At 29.6% G+C, this 19722-nt stretch overlaps 4 protein-coding genes across 4 annotated transcripts; 3 read left to right on the top strand and 1 right to left on the bottom strand.

The window, feature by feature from the left end:
• The first annotated feature begins 208 nt into the window (after positions 1-208).
• Ndufv3 (NADH:ubiquinone oxidoreductase subunit V3) lies at positions 209-1699 on the top strand. The gene is made up of 3 exons (XM_076900500.1): positions 209-359; positions 461-587; positions 1485-1699. Exons 1-3 carry the CDS (start codon positions 324-326, stop codon positions 1628-1630), a joined length of 309 nt encoding a protein of 102 aa, XP_076756615.1. The 5' UTR covers positions 209-323; the 3' UTR covers positions 1631-1699.
• Positions 1700-5590: 3891 nt separating this feature from the next.
• LOC143427096 (farnesyl pyrophosphate synthase-like) lies at positions 5591-12663 on the top strand. Its single transcript, XM_076900993.1, has 7 exons — positions 5591-5643; positions 9792-9954; positions 10930-11070; positions 11191-11394; positions 11833-11997; positions 12103-12318; positions 12402-12663. The coding sequence occupies exons 2-7, from the start codon at positions 9826-9828 to the stop codon at positions 12609-12611; spliced, it is 1065 nt and encodes a 354-aa protein (XP_076757108.1). The 5' UTR covers positions 5591-5643; positions 9792-9825; the 3' UTR covers positions 12612-12663.
• A 177-nt stretch (positions 12664-12840) lies between these two features.
• Positions 12841-14565, bottom strand: LOC143427094 (putative RNA-binding protein CG14230). The gene is made up of 6 exons (XM_076900992.1): positions 14430-14565; positions 14189-14356; positions 13863-14086; positions 13480-13742; positions 13190-13399; positions 12841-13104 (listed from the first exon to the last, which is right to left on the bottom strand). Exons 1-6 carry the CDS (start codon positions 14535-14537, stop codon positions 12950-12952), a joined length of 1128 nt encoding a protein of 375 aa, XP_076757107.1. The 5' UTR covers positions 14538-14565; the 3' UTR covers positions 12841-12949.
• Positions 14566-17061: 2496 nt separating this feature from the next.
• On the top strand, positions 17062-18786 carry Spindly (spindle apparatus coiled-coil protein 1 spindly). Its single transcript, XM_076900823.1, is given in 6 exon segments — positions 17062-17316; positions 17389-17698; positions 17794-17917; positions 17986-18295; positions 18392-18548; positions 18631-18786. Coding segments are annotated over 6 exon segments (1218 nt in total). The 5' UTR covers positions 17062-17071; the 3' UTR covers positions 18703-18786.
• The last annotated feature ends 936 nt before the right edge of the window (positions 18787-19722 follow it).

The raw sequence follows: 19722 nt of genomic DNA on the forward strand, positions 1-19722 counted from the left end.
AACAAGTGTTTTACGTTGAAGCGACTGGCGTCAAAGGCGAAACAAACGAATGGTTTTCTTTTACACATCTCTAATATTTGTTCGTCGTTTTATACGTATTTAATACTCCTTTGTACGGTTTATTTATACGGTTTTATGACGCTTCATGAATACCAGCCCACGTGAATCGTACCATTAAATAACCGCTAAATACGTAACAGTACTAAACTTGGATAGATAGAGTATCTTTGTGAATTTCGGTTGTAAAAATATATCGTTATATAATTATAAAAAATATTCGTATCTGCAAGAGTATAGAGGAATTATTAACGTTATTAGAAGAAATGTTACATTCAATTTTAGAAAAGCTTGCAAGACAGGTACGTATAGAAACGATTTTTAACCTATTTTCAAAGAATCGCGTTAGTTAGTTTCACATTTAAGAGATGATGATTGTTCTGAATAAAATTAATTACTTTAGAGGCAAAATTTAATAATTTTGCGATTCGCGAGCACAAAAAAGTCAACAAGAGGAGTAAGTAATGTAACAGCTGCAAATCCAAACGTTACAGGACTCAGTAACAAATGTTTGAAAATTCCAAATACACGTAAGGAGAATATTTTTATTTCCCATTTAATATTTATTTATTTTTCGATATTTTAGTATTAAAATATTGTCATTTCAAAGCAAATTCTTTTATGAAATCTTTTATGAAATAGACATATTTTTTATGTAAGATAGAAAATAGGAAAGTTACTGTTTGAAATCTATAATATTATAATGAGATAGATCTGAAGTAGGAAATCTCTTCTTTGAACATTGGTATGAAAGGCGTTGGCCCTAATGTATATGTAATATATTCTTCATGCTATCGTACGCTGTATTCCAGAATATATACATGAAAAAGAATAATGATCTAGATTAACTGTGAGTTATATTTCTAATTAGACTTTCCTGTTATAAAGGTCCTACTACTTAGTCAAAGTTTGGTTTTTATAGTAACAAGAAAAAGTACATGTATATTTATACAAATACAAAACTTAGTTCTAATAATTCTGAACATTATTCACATTCCGAATGCAAGATCTAGACACATTAAGACTTGTATCTTCTGTGAAGTCCCTTTCATAAGTAAATAAAATTAATTATTTCAATTTTTGTTCTCCCGGTGAGGATAATAAAAAAAGGTTGTTATATGCAGAAATATAGAGATGTACGCATGTACAGGGAATAAGTATAAAAAAATATTTTTAGATCCTAGATGTAACATAAGACTAATAATTATAAAATATTTAATTATTTTTTTAGTGCATTTACCAAATTTTTATTTAATTATTTGTAAATACTTTATACTAATTAATAATATTTAAATAATTAATAAGTGGAAGATTTTCTTATAATAATTAATTACTTTTTTAAGGATCTTATACATACATATTGAAAATTTGACTATGTAATTTATATTTTTATCAATATCATTCCAATTTTAAATTTTATTTTCCAGCTGTAGGTCCTGGCGCTGCTAAAGATAAAGAATATAAAAATCCAGAATATTTTTGTTATCACGTAGATACATTTGGAGAAGCAGAGGTAGAACTAGCAAAATATAGATTACCAGCTCCTTCTAATAAGGTACCTTTTCAGAAATAACTTTTATGACAATGCATTTTTAATTCCATGGTAAATTATGTAGCAAATAACAAAATGTAATCAATAAATGATGTAAATATTAAATTAAAAAATTTTTTATGGAAACTAACAGATAATAAATTAAAACTACATATCTTACAATTTAGTAGGTATATTATACCTGCAAGGATACAAATAAATGTTAGAATATTATCTTTTCTCTACTTAGTTTATGAAATGATCTTAAAATAAATAAAAAATAAAAATGATCTTAAATAAACCTAAACTGTAATTTCATCATTTAATGTAAGTCGATTATTTCTAAAAATTTGTTAACAACTGAAGAGTGAAAAATATTGCAATCTTAAAATGTACAAATGTTTCAGATTACTCTTGCAAGTTAATACCTTTGTAGGGAATTTGGTAAGTTGGTTTTTGCACCATATTGTGTGCTATCCATAGTTCATCCAATCAGTAAATACCCAGACAACACAAGATAAGATGGTGGCGACACCATACCGGCACTGTAGCGACACTTCCGAGGAGTGTCAGCAGATCCGTAGTCATCTGTGTCCGCATTTGTTAGCTAAAATGCCGGCACGCAGTGGCAGCACGTTCTAGTCACCAGCGTAGCACGGGTGCGAATGACACTGCGCCAGCACCAGCGTGACACGCGTGTCATCGTTCCATTCAAAAATTTTTTCTGCATTGGCGTAGGCGTCACATTTGTTAATGGGGAACCACCTGTTATTCCGTACAAATTAAATACGTCAGAGTTTAGATATCCGCATACGAGTACTGACAGACGTTTTGGTAGTTCTTTGCCAACATTTATAGTTACTGAGAGAGCCATATATATTTTTTCAATTCGTCAGGAAAATTCATGCCAATAGAGAGTATTAAATACGATGGCAGCATATTGTTTAAGGAAATGTAATAAATGATACATTTACTTATAAAATGTTGAACTAATTAAGTTACGTTTACTTTACTAGCGTATCACAATTTTCAGGTGAAAATATTGAACGTAATTATTTGTTTTCCTTTGGTACATATATTCTTGTGGTAAATGGTTTTATCGTTTGTAAGGATTATTAAATATAAAATATACCTTTGTTACATGAATTTTTAACGATGAGTTGAAAAAAATATTTATAAAATAAGTGTATATATTTTTACGATAAAGTAATTAACGACTTTTCTGAAAAAATCACTGTATTAAGTTATAATTTATAGAAAATAATAAAAAGAAATTTTTCTATCTCTCTTTCGTGTCAGTGTATCTATTTTCGAATCGAAATAAATAAATTGCTTAGTTTAGTCATTTTTAATATTCGTTTATAATTTTTATGCAAACAGCTTCTTCATTGGTATATATTAGCCCACGCCACTGGCACGCGTGTCACTATGGTGAGCTGATAGTATCATTGGCACGCCGTGTCGGCCTTCTGCTATATCGCCGTGCTTTGATAGTGCCGTGACACGCAGTGTCGCTCCAGTGCTAGCCCTGTGCTGTTACGAAAACTGAGAGGCAGCACCGTGCTAGCACAGTGCTTAGAGTTGCACCCGGTGCCATTGGCGCTACAATCGCTGGTTGTCTGGGTACATTCATTGAGAGAATTAAGGTACTTGTTGGGCTAGTTTTATTTCCGCTTGGAGGTAAGATGAAAGGTTAAAGATATTTTAGATATCTTAACTATCGTGAAACAAAAAGAACTACAGTAAACTGCAGTGTAACGCGGTAAATACACTATATATGATATTGATTCGCATATTCATTTTCTCTTTCTCTCAATATTTACTAGTTACACCTTATTTACTATTTCCTAGCTATTTATAGGTAATTTCATTCATTTTAATCAGATAATAACAAATTGCATACCAAACAGGAAATTTTCAAATAATACATGCGCATGCCCACATCAAGAGTAAGAAATATTCATTCGCCATCGTAGCGTCTCGCTGAGGGCATTAATACTATAGTTTTAATACATGGTTTTTGTTGATAGTAAATTAGTTACTACCATACCTTAGTACTTTTGTTGATTAGTTTTATATTTTTTGTCATTATACCTATTCCGTTAAAAATAAAGGCTATTAATAAACCGAAGCGGGAATGTAAATGCGTATTCCCACGTGTTATGGCATTATCCAGCATCGTAGTTGTACGAAACTGTCGATAAGTAGAGAAGCGCAACAGAGGATTTCTAGATATGTTTAAACCTCTTTTTGCGCGGGGGATAGGGACCGTATAAAAAAATATCCTAAATATCCTAAAACCTATTTGTAGCTATAAAATATATTGTTTGCAACATATTTAAAAGAAAACAGCTTTCATGCGGTTCTACAGAAAATATGTGAATGAAAACCTAGTAACGTAGCTAGAAATTGTTTCTCCAAACAAAATATAAATAGTCAAGTACGCGGATTTTCTTATGGAGAGTTGGTTGAAATTCAACCCATCTGTAATCAATCAACATCAATTTACATGCTACTGTGATCGTCATCTGCATTTTGTTTTTAACTTACAATTTCTAATTAATTTTTTTTATATATTGTACAAAAAGAACCGCAGAAAAGAAAACAGCGCAAAAAGGGACCTAAGAACCGGTTCGACTGTATCATTCTCTACAGATGATGAAACGCACTCGCGACGATTTTGGCGCAAATATTTAAGCCTCCTGAACACAAGTATAGTTCCACGTGGAAGAAGAAGAAGAGCTGAATTTAGCATTAGAAAGAGCTGAAGCTCACCTCGTCCGATGTGTTAACTCGTATCTTTCTCGATCCTTTTATTAAGACTTGTATTTTACTGGTCAATATTTTAATCCCTTTTCTCAGTATTCAAATACGAGGGGTATGTATTTAAATATAAATGGTCAGTATTACACTTAAAAATTAAATATTATACATATATTTTTGTTGTTATGTATTACAAGTGTCGGAAATGAGAAGTATTCCAATGCAACCATAAAATAAGGAAATGGGATGGATAAGGAGATGGATAAATTTAAAGGAATATTACAAAATTTGTTATATTTCTACTAAATAATTTATTTATTTAATCAAATGAATAAAGTATAGAATAAATTAAAATAAAAATATATTTTACATTCATATATTTATAATACAATATTTTTCAATTCCGTTATTATAACTAAATATCCTAAAGCGTATTGCACTAGAAAATATAATAATTAGCTTAAGAATAATACGAAATGCTCTTACGAGATGCATGATGATACAAAGTCAATAATACAATGTTCTATCGTCTTCTCTATTTTTTTCCTTCTTCTCAGTTCCTTTTTCCTCCCCCTCTCCCACCCTCTATTTTTAATCATACAATTTTAAAATAACGCTAAATGATTGAAGGAATTTCTCAAATTTCATTATTCCTTCAAGAATTTTCTGTATCTTCTCTCGCGTAGCACCTATAACAGAAACAAAAGCACAATACACAATAAAAATCGTGTTTTTTCTAAGTCGAAATAGGGACTTATTCTTCATAGTAATTTGTGGGCCAAATGTTTATGCATAGTGAATTCGATTACTCATCCTGATAAATCAGGAAAAAGACTGTGAAGGGCAAGGGAACGCTTTACGTAGAACACTTAGTGATACTAAAAAACTTTTATTCTCTGTGTAAAATAGAAGTTTATTACTAGTAGTTTTATGCGCGTGTATGGTTATATTTTTGTTACTTAATCACGTTATACATGTTAAATAACATTAATAACGTAATCCATTTGACAAATGAAATATAATAAATACGATTGATTTCCAAATTTTCTCGTACTTCATATAAAACGAGGTTAGAAAAAAAATATCGTATCGTATTAGATACGAATTATATGCATAGAAATGTCTTTTACTCTACCAAAGCATGCTATTCTGCCGGTACTTAAACGAAGTGTCCCGTTTCGAAATTTGTTAGACTGTACAAGTGTAAAAACTAATAGTTTACGATGTTTGCATCAAGGCTCGAAGAAACACATTCGTTCTAATTTAAATATATTTTCATCACAAATCATTAGGTAAGAACAAAAATTAATTTTTTTTAATTTTATTTTATTTCTAAACACGCATTTAACTTAAAATATAACGGGAATATTATAACAGTAACTATATACTCAATGTTTATACCTTGTACCCCAATGCTATACCTTGTAATTAAGACGAAGAGTATAACTTTTTTTGAATAAAAATTAAGAAAAAATGATAAGAACAAGAAGTAAGGCCCAAAAACATACTTATTTTATATTTATATTAGCATTTCTAAAATGTGTTATATCTAGTCTTTTTTCTTTTAATATTATTTGGTACGAGTATTTTGTTTATATTAATGTTGTACCATCAAATTTGAAAACTAGTTATTTCACAAAATGTTTGACTTTTACAGAGGTGTATGTTTTAGCGAAATATATTCATCAATATAATTACCATTCATAGCTTACAGTTTATTAATTCATTTCCATACTCGAAAATGGTCCATGCCATAATTTAGATATAGATTTTAATTAAAATTGTATAATTATATTATAAATCGTTATGTACTGAATCCTACATTTTTATACATTTATAAAGAATTTTTTATAATAATTAATATTCTTCGGCCTTCCACTAAATAATGGCTATAATCTTGATTGTATAATAATATACGTATTGAATGAATTGTATAATAATATACGTAATTATTATTGCGCTTTTATATATCAATGTGCATAATATTTATTGTATTATAAAGAATATAAAATATTACATTTAGTTTGAAATAGTTTTTATTACATATTCTTAATAGTATATCATAATATAAAATGTTATTTATGTATATAAATTTAATTTTCGTAAGTAAAGGCAAGCTGAACATATAAACTTGTTGCCGCATAAAAGTTATTTAAATCAATTGGTATATGTTGATTATAGACAAATGATCCTATATAACTCATATTAATGGTTAAATTTTTGTATTAATAATCATTTCAATGAAATTCTCTTTGGTCTCAATAGGGTTACAATGTATTATTGTTTGCGTTCCACAGTGCCTTATTGCTTTTAAAATCACTGTAAGCGATTTACTTATTTCTGTTCCTGTTTCTTCTTGAATGCTCTGTGATTTTATATATGTATATATATATATATATGTATTTAAAAATTTCTTAATGAAAAATGTTAAAAATGAAAAAGCAAAATGTGCTATGCTTGTAATATGCTGAACTTATGTGACAGTGTTATCAAGTATTCTCTTCCCTTTGTATGAAACTGTACCTGTGAATCATGACTTTGTGTGCCTGTTTGCTGAATGTTTTCTTTGAACGATGGCATATCATAGAATAAAAATATATTTTTAGATATGCAAAACCAATATATAAAAATTCATATTTCCATTGATATGACAAATGACTGATTGCAAAGGTTATTCCATAGCTTACTATGTTAAAATAAGTTATCATAAAGAAAGTCGAGCTTTTTCAAATGGTTTACGTGATACAAAGATATAGAAAAGATCTTTGTATTCAGGGTAGTATAAATAAAAAAATTAATCATTCAATTGAACTTTATTTATTAAGTTTCATTTTCATAGCAACTTACAAATTAGATCCAATAAAGGAAGAAATTTTGTATTTAGATTAATTAATTAACGATAATGAATGATTAAATGTTTCCTTTTAACATATACATATCCTTTAATTGGTATACTGCTTTTTTCCAAGCCTAATATCATAATCTCTCTTTAGGTATAGAATAACAGAAAAGGGAAGAAGAAACAAAGTATTCGACAATTTCTTAGACTCTCTTGACGAATTCTTACCCGGTTCTTTACTTGCATAGTTATAAGTTTATATAAAATTTATTCAATATTTAAGCTGGCTGGATATTTTTAGTACCAACTGTAAATTGACATAATGCAACTGCTTATCTCTTATGTCTATGAACATTTTCAACGGCAAACAAACAAAATTATATAGTATGAAACGATTTCATGTTCCTTCTATCAGCCAATGTGTATAAAGTTTGTAAGTTTAAAAGATTTAAAGTGCGTTACAGAAATTGCTCCCTTACCATCAAGTTATGTTCATAGTAAATAGGCAATTGTATTATGTTGATATATATGAATATATGTACTTTGGCATAAAGGTATATGTAAAAGCAAGATTCAATGTAACAATAACAGAAGTCTTTTGTGAATATCTCGGAAACTAAGGTCAAGTGGGAATTGTACATATAAGTAAAAGTTTAAAACCTTGATTTCTACATATATTTAAAAATGGTCGAATCAGTTGCATGATACCACCACCATATAATTGATAAACACATAGCTTAGAAATAAAAGAAAATATTTATGCAGTTTTTGTCCTGAAAGAGACTATAAGTTTGACGTGTTTATTGTGGAATGTGAGCATAATAATGATCAATTTTAATATATAAAGCAAAAACCGAGATCATTACCCTGAACTTGATCTTTTTTTATGTTTTCTTTATCGCTTACTATGCGATGCATCAAAAGAAAACGATTTAATCTACGTATAGCTCTTATAATATAATATTCACATTTTTACGTGACATTGCTCGGCCTATCGTCATCGACTGATGCTGAAATAGATACATCGTAATTTTATGCAAAACATTTTGTATATATGTATATATTCATATGTATATATATATATATACATATATATACGCTGAGTTACATATTTTGCACGAGTCTTATAGTGATTCAGGCAAACGTTGGTGTCGCGAACAATGAATTCGGGGTATGTATCGCTGTATATCGACATGTATATTAGAATTAGTATAATAGAATTTCGGAACCACGGAAATATGAGAACAATATTGATTAATGGATAAGAAAAAGAAACACGTGTCTACATGCGATTTTTACTAGAATCTGTTAATAAAATTTGTGCTACTTAAAGTGAAATATTAGTGAAAAACAAAAGTATGCTATAGATTAGACTACGATAGAACTGTAACTGTATTAACCGAATCATATGAGACTGATAATTAAATTAGGTTTGTTATAAAAAGACTGGATTGAGTAATTGGGAGAAAATTAAGTAATGAAATCTGTTGATGGCAGACAGATATGGCTTTGCTTAAATGATTTCGTTGTGAAACGGAATGATCTCTATTTGAATCGATCACTTATGAGAATAATAAAATAGAAAAAGGAAAGTGATTTGGCAATTTAAAGAAATTTAGAAACTTGAATTAAAATTATTTTTAAAAAATTATTGAATTACCATAAGAAGTTTTCATCCGAAGTCCAATCCTCGTCAGAGACAAGACACGAACCGTGTCGATTACTAACATTGACTTATCTTTCTACGAATTCAACGAATATATAGGGCAAAGTTGGTAAAAATTTTAAAGAAATGATCGAAATCGAAGGTATTGCTCACTTTTTATGCAATCGCCGAATGGTGCTTCAGTTTATATGCTTATATATTATCGTCAACATCTTTCTCATCTCTCAGTCAATCGCTGGTCCGTGTTTTCTTTATACTAAAATCCAATGCATAGTTTGTACTATTGGGAACTGAAAAAATGGCATTGAGTTGTGAATATTCATCTAGCTTGTTAAAACTTATCGGAGACGTGGTCACATCTATTTAATTAAACTGTATTATGTATTTAGAACGAGAACGAAGTCTCTTAAAATGGCACAAGGGTAATAAGATTTTAAGGCTGTTTTAAGGTCGCACAGTTACATAGTAAAACGAACCTTCCGTTCGGATCAATTACGTCTGTTCCTGCCAAGAGACTTTTTCTGAGTTTTGAATAATGCAAGTAACATGTGACCGCAGAAGACAATTAAAGAAAACTGAGATAATAAATTCCAGTTTTTATCAGCTCCCAAGGGTATATAAACATATATACGTGTGTATATAACATCTATAAATTAGTAGGACAGCGAACAGTTAATTATGAATTGAACAGAACGCGTAATAAAATTAGAAAAAAATCTATAAAAGTAATGACTATTTCAATTACATAACGCTACAAGTCGAGAATTTTCTTGAAACCGATTCAGTTATTTATTCCGTATCTCCAGTAAGGAATAACATAAAAGAAAAGTACCATCGAAGGGATTAATCGTTGAAGAAGTTAATTATTAAGTAGCGATTTTAAACGAAAAAAAATATCATAAAAGTGATAAGCACTATTAATTTTGTATCTTTAGATCAAAGGATGCCAATGTACGAACGGTACATTCCATGTCTCAGAAGAAGTACTTGTCAAACGAAGATGAATTACGGGAGCTAATGGCTGTTTGGCCCGACATTGTTCGTGATATTACGGAGCAACTCTCTGACTTACCAGAAGTCAATAAATGGATAGCAAAGGTTTTTTCTTCTTTTTCTACTTTTTTTTCTGTTTTTTTTTTCCGAACATTAAACTTTTTATATAATTTTATTTTATGTCATCCAGAGCTCGTCTAGCCATTTTTGTTAACGTTATAAGATACGTCATAATTATGTATAAACTTCATACCTTTATAAATATTAATTATCCAAGCACCAGCGATAATGTTCTACGGCTAGCTGTAAACAAGATGCGAGTGTTGGGTATAATCGGATTAAACTTAGCGGAATGGAACAATGTGGAAATGCGTAAAGCTAAAAACTACCCGCATGTATAAGACTCTACTCTGTGTTATAATACGTAATACCAAAATGTTTAGAGTCGAATTTGTACAATCGCGTACCTAAAATCCAGTACAGTCCACACATCACAAATTTTACAAACGAGGACGTCGATGTAGAACAATTCCTCTTATCTCTAACAACGACTGGGACGGGATACGATAAGTTAATCGAAAACTTATTTTTCAACGATTGCTACGATGTTTGTTCCAATCGTCACAGTAAAAGTTACTATCACTACATAAATTCCGACCATAAGCGCAACGAAAGCTGATGCCTCTTCGGCAATTGATAACAAAACACCATTGTGATCCTTGCGAAATAAGCTTTCGACTAGTTCAACTAGTTTTTGTACGTTGGTATCCACAACGAACAGCGAATAAAATGTAGAATAAAAGATTAAAGTAATATTCTGTACATACATACAAAAATCAACTAAACCGCTGGTTATAGAGTCCCAGCTCTGACTGTTCGTACAAGTTTAAACGAATGAACAGTTGAGTAATTTGAACGTTTCTATAAAATTCGTGTGTAATGTAATACAGTAAAAAATTTGTAAAATATACCTATTTGTCCCACTCATACTCAATATCAGTTACTTCAAAATTGAAAATTGCTTGAATTGCAATTAGTAAAATGTCAGTGATGTATTTCCCTTTAACTTCTACGTTCTAGGCATTACAATATAATGTTCCTGGAGGAAGTGCAAGACGGGGATTATCAGTCGTGTACACATTCAAAACATTGTACCCTTCCGATGAGCTACCAGAGGAAGAGCTTTACAAAGCTCGTGTTCTAGCCTGGTGCATTGAACTGGTTCGTAATCTTGTAGTTTTTCCTTTTTTTTTATAGTACTCTATTTACAAAATGTTTAGTGTTTGTGTTAGGTAATTTATAGTTATGTATGTATATTCTATTAATAATATGCTATTATAGCTGCAAGCGTTCCTTTTGACGATCGATGATATTCAAGATAAATCGAAAATGCGACGAAATAAACCGGCGTGGTATATACATCATGATATTAATTTGAGAGCTATTACTGATGCCGTTCTAATGAATACATCTATATATGTATTATTTAAAAAATATTTTAAATCAAAAGATTACTATATGGATCTCGTGGAACTATTTTTAGACGTAAGTAATAATTAATTTTTAATAATTCAATAAACTTTTATATATACTGTTATGATAATTTTTAGGAAAAAATTAATTAATTTACTATTTTAAGTACTAAATCACAAAAACCTAGAAATGCAGAAATAAAGAAGCTGCTAATGTCATCAAATTATTTACTATTTAAATAATGTTCCATTTCTTTTCTTAACATTTTATTATAATAATAAAGTATCATTTGATTTGAAAGATCTATTATCAGTACAGAAAAATGTAAGTTAATATAAAATAATGCAGATTACTTAAAGTATTCCTTAATAAGAATTGGTATTTCTAATAGAATTTACCTTTATAATTATTTGCCTGGTCTTTTCTATATAGTTTTTCATATACGTTAAGTTGTACCTTTTTTTACAATTAAATTTATTATGTATTTGTAATTTATGATACTATTTGCAGATTACACATAAAACAAACTGTGGTCAGTGTCTAGACTTGATTCCACTGCGCCAGGAAGGAAAATTAAATTTGGATCTTTTTACTATGAATCGATACAATGCACTTGTGAAATATAAGACGTCATACTATACACTTGTGCTACCAGTAATTGGTGCTATGTATATGGTAAATTCAATTTTAGTAATTAATTTCAATAACGTAGATATGTCTTCCATAACGTTACTTTTTATTATTACTAGTTTTTATTTATTCTATACATATTGTTCATAGGTTGGTATAAAAGATCCAGAAGTGCATAGACAAGCAAAAACAATTTTATTAGAAATAGGTCACTTTTTTCAAATACGAAATGATTATTTAGACTTTTACACTGATCCGGAACATCCTGAAGTCTATGGTACTCAAGATATAGAAGAGGGAAAATGTACATGGCTTATTGTTGTAGCTTTACAACGTGCTACACCAAAGCAACGGAAAATTTTGGAGGTAAAAAATATCATTTCTATAGTCCTTTTATTAATTTCTTCTTTATAACCAACAACGAAATGAATGATATTGATATTACGCAGGAATGTTATGGATCATCTGATAAAGAAAAAATAAATCGTGTCAAGCAAGTCTATATTGAACTGGGTATAGCAAATACTTATGCTATTTATGAGGAAGAAACACATAGTTTATTGCACACACATATACAACAAGTATCGCGTGGCCTAACGCCTGAATTTTTCTTGCGGTTACTGCAAATAACGTGTCCGAAAGTGGGACGAAAAAGTTAATTGTACAGTTAAAAACAACAGGTTCAGTTATTATTGAATAACATGAATAAAACAATTTGGTTATATTTCTTTTTTCGTTATGATAAAGGCAAATCAAAGACAAATCAGAAGTTTTATTTAATAACAACCTGTTGGAGCAATGTAAAATCATAAATAAAGAGACAATAAGATATATCATCACTATAAATAAATAAATAATGAAATATTTCTTCAAACAATATTTATTAATAAAAATATTTCTTTATACAAAGTTTTTTCTCTTTCTTTTATAAAAGATTTATGTAAACTTAATATTTTTATTGAAATATTTAAAAAATTATATAAATCGTACAAATTTGTTAAGATGGTTTTTTTACTTTCCTTTTATATCCCCAAGGTTGTTTCTTTTTCACGTTTCTTCGAATTTTTGAGCGCATAATTTGTTTTAATTCTTGCCTAAGTACGTTAAATGTATCATCTGATGCACATTTATTAGAAAAAAATTTTTCTGCTTCTAAAATTTAGTCAACGTGAACATTTGAAAAGAAGTAACCGTTCTAGATTTGTTATAATATATGCATATTGTATAAAGTACATACCATTGAAGCGGATATCATTAACGTAAAAGAAAAGTTTATTTGTATCTTCTCTTAGATCGTTTGTAAAATGTTCACTGTTTGTATATTTTTGTTTACCATCGTGTTCATCATCAGAGGAATCATATTTAAAGGGGTTGGTTGATTTCAAATCGAAATTAATCTTTGGTGGTTTCAATGGTGTCACGTTTGATACATTATTATATTCGTGTCCTGTAATTGTACAAATAATAAGTATAAGCAGCACATATAAACTAAAGGTAACAATTAACTCGTGTTACAAAAAAATTAACCCTTATCACTATTTGTTTCTTTTCCATATGTTTTTAATAAACTAAACTGTCCTCCTTCTTTCAAGCTTTTTGATAGCATGTCTGACACTGAAAAATATACATCTTTTGATACATTTACAGATGGATTTTCATTTGCTTCTTGAGCATTATCTTTATTGTTCTTCCTCTTCTTAATTTTTTTAATTTCTGGTTTAGGTTTTTCTGTATCAATTTCATATTCTTTATGACTATATTCTGTTGGATCATATCTAATCATTGCTTTCCTAAGAGTTAAAAAGAACATAATACAAAGGTGAATACATACATAAGTTGTATTACTAGTTATAACACTATAATATTAATATTTATGTTCATATGTATAAAAATGATTATTTTATTCATACTTTGCAAGTTTTATATCTTTATTTGCATCTTTATTTTTTGGAACAATGGGAACGCCCAAAATATTTTCTAAAATATCCAATTGCAATTCTTTTTCTTTTCGTAAATCAGACTCGTCATTGTTTCCTGTACTAGTGTTCTCATCTAATCTTTTATCATCTTCTAGAAAATGTTCATTAAGTTTAAACCTTTCATCGTTTCCCAATGTAACATTGCGTTTAGAAGACTAAAATTATTGCAATCAATAATTGATTTGATTATATAAATATTTATATCTGCGGAAAATTTGTTACAGTTGCTTCTAATTGAATGTATCCAACAACCTTACCTTTCCTGTAATAATTTCGTCGATTGCAAATTTACTATCATCCCAAGCAAGTTCATCGTTGTCATCAAATAGATTGCGTGCTTTTCTTTTCTTTGTATTGCTTTGAGGTTGTTCTACTTGATCAATGTTATCGTCAAATATTATTTTATTTTCATTTGATTTATTATCCTACAAAAGAGCAACGTTTAAAAGAATACAGTTTTAAAGATAAGTTTAATTTCATTTTAAATGCAATAAATACCAAATTTCTTAGCGCATTTTGCACTGCCCATTCTTTGGCTTTGAAAACTTGTTTTTTATATTTCACTGATTCCAATCGCTTCTGTTCAGATATACTGATTCCATCCATTCTTAGTTATTTATCTCTCTCACGCTTTTTTCATTCCATTTGAAAATTCCAATCTAAATTCAGCGTTAATAGGTCAAGTCGATTCAATTCATTTGCAACATTTTACAATATATACAATATCAATAACCAGGGGGAACATAACCTATCAACTTCACAGAATTATATGGGCATAGTATGAATAAATACTAGAAATGAGATGTCATCGCAACACCATCTGAATTTCTCTCTCTCTCTCTCTCTCTCTCTTTCTATGTCTCCTCGATTTATTTTTACACCGGGTAATCTAAATTTAATAAAAATAATAAATGTATTATTTCTAATGCACTGAAAAATAAGGAACAAAAGCATAAGTCGAAAAAAATGTAGAATACATATGTTATAATATAACATTTAATATAAATGCGTCATAATATAAATATTATGTTATAAATATATGTATTATATTGTAATCTTTTGTATATTTCCCGCTTTAGAGGTAAGAGAAAGAGTGAGGCAGATGATGGTGACCCTACTCTGTGGCGTTACCGACGTTACCGACTTCCTCACCTCAGCAGACACATTCACAGCCATCTACTTCCGCTTCTCGGAAGGTACATTTTCGTTAGGAAATTGTTTCAAAATTAAGTCGCGCCATCTATAAGGAAGAGACTCTCGTTTGCAACGTCTTTCAAATTTCTACGTTTTTCAAATTTATTATTCACTTATTTCTGCGCCATCAAGGAGGACACATCATAATTTGCCTTTGCCAAATCTAGATTTATATTTCTAAGCTTCTACTTCAGTTTACCTTATTTGTTGAAGACTTGTTGCTGTTAAATAAAATTGTTATATAAAAGCGATCCAACGTGAAAGTTAATTAGAAGAAAATATCGTAGTTCAACGACCTCCACAACTCTATAAACCGTGGCGCCATCGAAGAACTACTAGACCAATTTCAGCGCTTCCACAAAAGATGGCGCCAGAGGTTTTAAAATTATGGCGTTATCAACTTCTGCTTCTCAGCAAATACATTTACTGCCATCTACTTCCGCTCCTCGGAAGGTACATTTCCGGTAGGAAATTATTCCAAATTAAATTTAATTTAATTCACGCCATCTACAAAAAAGAGACGCTCGTTCGCGCCGTTTTTCAAATTTATTATTCACTTGTTTTTTTCGCCATTCAAGATAACACATCAGAATTTTCCTTTACTAAATCTAAATTTTTATATTTCTAAGTTTCTCTTTAAGTTTATCCGAACTGTTAAAGGGTTGTTATTTCTTAATAAAAATTGTTATACAAAATCAAGCAACATGAAAGTTAATTGAGAAGATATTATCTTATCAAGGACCCCACAGAATAGGGTCACCATCATCTGCCTCACTCTTTCTTATGGCATCTTTCTCTCTCTCTTACCTCTAAAGCGAGCTTACCTCTAAATATACAATAAATTACAATAAAATTAACATATTGTAATTTATTTTATATTTCAATTGTATGGTGGTGGACCGCGTGATACGCTTGTGCCCCAGAACGTGGTTTTACCGCATAGACGTGATTATGTCACGCGGCGCAAGTAACATTACAGTGCTCTTACTGTGACGGAGTTGTGTTGTTGGGCTATTTATGACTATAAAAATATAATGAAAACTACAAGATATACATGTTATACGTATTGCATCTAAGAAAATAGTTAAAAAATATTTAACAAAATAGTTTTATAACATTACGTAAAATAAACAATTGCATTCTGTCGAACACCATGCCGCTGAAACTGCGAGGCGACATTAAACTTAAGGATTAAATACTGTATAAATATAAAAAAAGAATTGTAGAAAAGATCGACTCATTATATTAAATATCGTTTAAACGCTGTTCATGACTGATAATTTGTTACACACTTATTGCTTAATAATACATCTGTCAGGTTCTATCGCAAAGAGACTCTTCTTCCACAGGATAGAATATCATTTAAATTTAAGAAGCAGTGCTTAAATTATTTTACAGTCTCGTTAATGCATAAATATAATATCAGTAGGAATTTCTTTCTTACACGAGAAAGGATTAATCATTTTTCCATTACTTCTTAAAGGGAACAGTAGATATGGCATATATACGTTCTATTCGGTATAAGTTCAAACATTAGGAACGGATTAAAGTCGTTTATCGAGGTACCACTGCAGTGCACAAACAACATAATGTATTGTCTAAGCGCAGCAAGAAGAAATATACGAGAATACAAGGGTGAGAGAATCCATATACAGTAGTAAATGCAATATTTGACAAGCGCACACAAAAAGCCTACATTCGCCATAGCTGACCTGTAACTTGGGCCTGACTATCCCCTCCCTTGAGGGAGGGGACTATAACGTATATATTTAAACTCCTGATGTCACATGCTTTGTACCGGTAAGGTCCCCGATTAGTACGTATATGGCTGTTTCTCTAAATGGTAGTCTAGGACCGAAAATGGACTGTTTGTCGTGTACAGACAGTGAGTAACGGTTTGATGCAGTTTGTAGTTTAATTTTATGAAAGCAATTTAACCTTAAAACATGTCAGCAGAAGATTCAATAAACGAGCAGAAGAGTGAAGAATATATCGAAGATTGTGAAGGATTTAACAGTCGTTCCTATAATCTGCTAAAAGTTGAATACGAAAAGTGTCGGCAAGAAAATTATGACTTGAAACGAAAGCTTAAAATAAATGAAACAATGTTATGTGAAATTCAAGAGGCAAATAATTTGCTTGAATGTTCTGTTGATCGACACGTCGCAGAGAAAAAAAAAATTGAAGAAAAGTAAATTTACGGAATATTTCGCAAAAAAGAAACGAAACTATTTGTTCGATTTATTTATTCTTTCTCTTTCAGATATCAAATTGTTACAAAAGAACAAGACAATTTAAGAAATATCATTTCAGACTTGGAAACGAAAGTAGAACAACAGGGAAAAAAAATTGTACAGTTGCTTAAAGAAGTTGATCATTACGAAAAAAGTAAATGCACAACAAACATAAATTCATTAGCGAATCTCTCCTTAGAAGAGAATAATTTATCTCTAAAAAACAATATCGATGTACTTTCCTCTGTCTTGGAAGAAGAGAGGAGCAAAATAGTACAGGCAAATCACACAATTGAGGAATTAACAACACGGTGCGATGAACTAGAATATTATTCTCAGGTCAGAAGTAATTGCTCCTACATCTTGTGTGTTGGATGAAATTGAATTTCGTGTAGAATAAAATAAAATATCTAAAGTCTTATCTTTATTAACAGAGCATTAAACAACAGTTGGATGAAAAGAACCAAACTTTAGAACAAATTCGCATAGAGCTGAACACTATGAAAAATGCAGAAATGGCATCCCTGGAAATGAATTCCATACCTAAGTTACATAAAGGTAAATATTATCCTGAATGATGAAGTTTAAAAGTATTTAGCATATCGCTTCTTTCTATTCTTTTATAGGTAATTCACTCTTTGCTGAAGTAGAAGATCGTTGACAACATTTAGCTGATAAATTTGATACGTTACGTAAAAAATACATGGAAATGAAACGCATATGCCAATCACAAATTGCAGAGATTAAACAGTTAAGAACAGAACGTGTGACAACATTTAAAAAGTGGGAAGATGATGTTGGCGATATATTAACAAAAAATGAGGAGTTGATTAAGCAGTATAAAAACAGGGTATCAGATCTTGAAAATAAATTAAAAATTGAGATCAATAAGAATGACGATCCAAAACAATTGAATTTAACTGATGCACCATCTAAGTATGCATCTCATTTTTATTACATTTCATGAAATTCTACATTACTTATCAACATTCTCGCGTTTTCCTTGTGTTTCATTTCGAAAAAATGTAACAGGTATTTAGAGTCTGTACTAAATGCCAAGAAGAAAGAAGTAAACGAGCTTCGTATGAAAGTTGAGGATCTTAGTACAAAACTTCTGATAGAGAGAGATATAGGAATGTACACTGGCAAAGAAATGTGCTACTGGAAACATAAAGCTTCTGTTTTAGAGGTAGTTGAATTAACTTTATTTATAAACAGGAATACAAATGATTTTAGAATTACTATTTTTGTTTTTTTGCTTTTTTTCAAAGGCTCAAATCTATGCTGGTGAAGCTGAATCAAAATTAAAGCTACTGGATGTTGCCAAACATGAAGTTACGTAAGAATTTAAAAATATAACACACAAGCGTAATAATAATATAATGATTATTGAAAAGCAATTATTTATATCTAATCAGTGCCAGAGAATAGAAGAGCAAAGATCTTTTTATATTTTAATTTGTTATTTAGCAAATTATGGAAAATTCTATTTTTTATGATTGTTTAGCATTCAATTTTTTCACATGGATCAGCTCACCAGAAAAATAAGGAAATATCATTTTAGATTTAGAAATTAAATTAGAAGAGCAAGCACAAAAATCATAGAATTACAGAAACATGCTCTCATTCAGCACACAAAATACATGAGCAGATACTTCTGACTTGAGAATAATATTGTAGTTCACTACTATATTTCTCCCTTCTTTCAGGACAGATGAAAATTGATCAATATTATTCTTTAGAGATAAATTATTCTTTGAATTATCCTTTTGTGTGGAGAGATTTGCAAATGTATTTATAATTGTTATGCATTCAATTTTTTTACCTTGATCAGTTAATTCCTACAATTTCATAATTTTTTATGCTTTATTTTTTAATTTCATTTTTAAATCCGAACTGATGTTTTCTTATTCTTTTGTTCAATTTTGTACAATTTCATATCTGAAAAAGAAGGAATAAGATTAAAATAATTTTTTATATTTATTTGTTATTTGCCAAATTATGGAAAGTGTTATGTAAATATGTAAATGAAAGTATAATATTTTTGTACAAGTAAATGTAATAAAAGTACCTGTTATCTTACCTCATAATTTATATATTTTACATTTTAGATATTTTCAATTCTAGAATGATATTCTTATCTTTTAATCTATATTTCTTGATATAATAGCAGTTTGTGTTAGTCATATATAAAACTGATAACTTCATATACACCATCACCAAACAAAATACATATTTTGGTGAAACTTAAACAATGTCAAATAGCATATTGTACTAATAGAACGAAGAATATTTATGATACATGTAATCGAGTCTGTAGTAGGGGTTCTGCTAAAATAATTGTAACTCATAAAAAGTGCCTG

The sequence above is a fragment of the Xylocopa sonorina genome, chromosome 9, assembly GCF_050948175.1.
Source record: "Xylocopa sonorina isolate GNS202 chromosome 9, iyXylSono1_principal, whole genome shotgun sequence".
In the NCBI taxonomy this organism is placed as follows: Eukaryota; Metazoa; Arthropoda; class Insecta; order Hymenoptera; family Apidae; genus Xylocopa; species Xylocopa sonorina.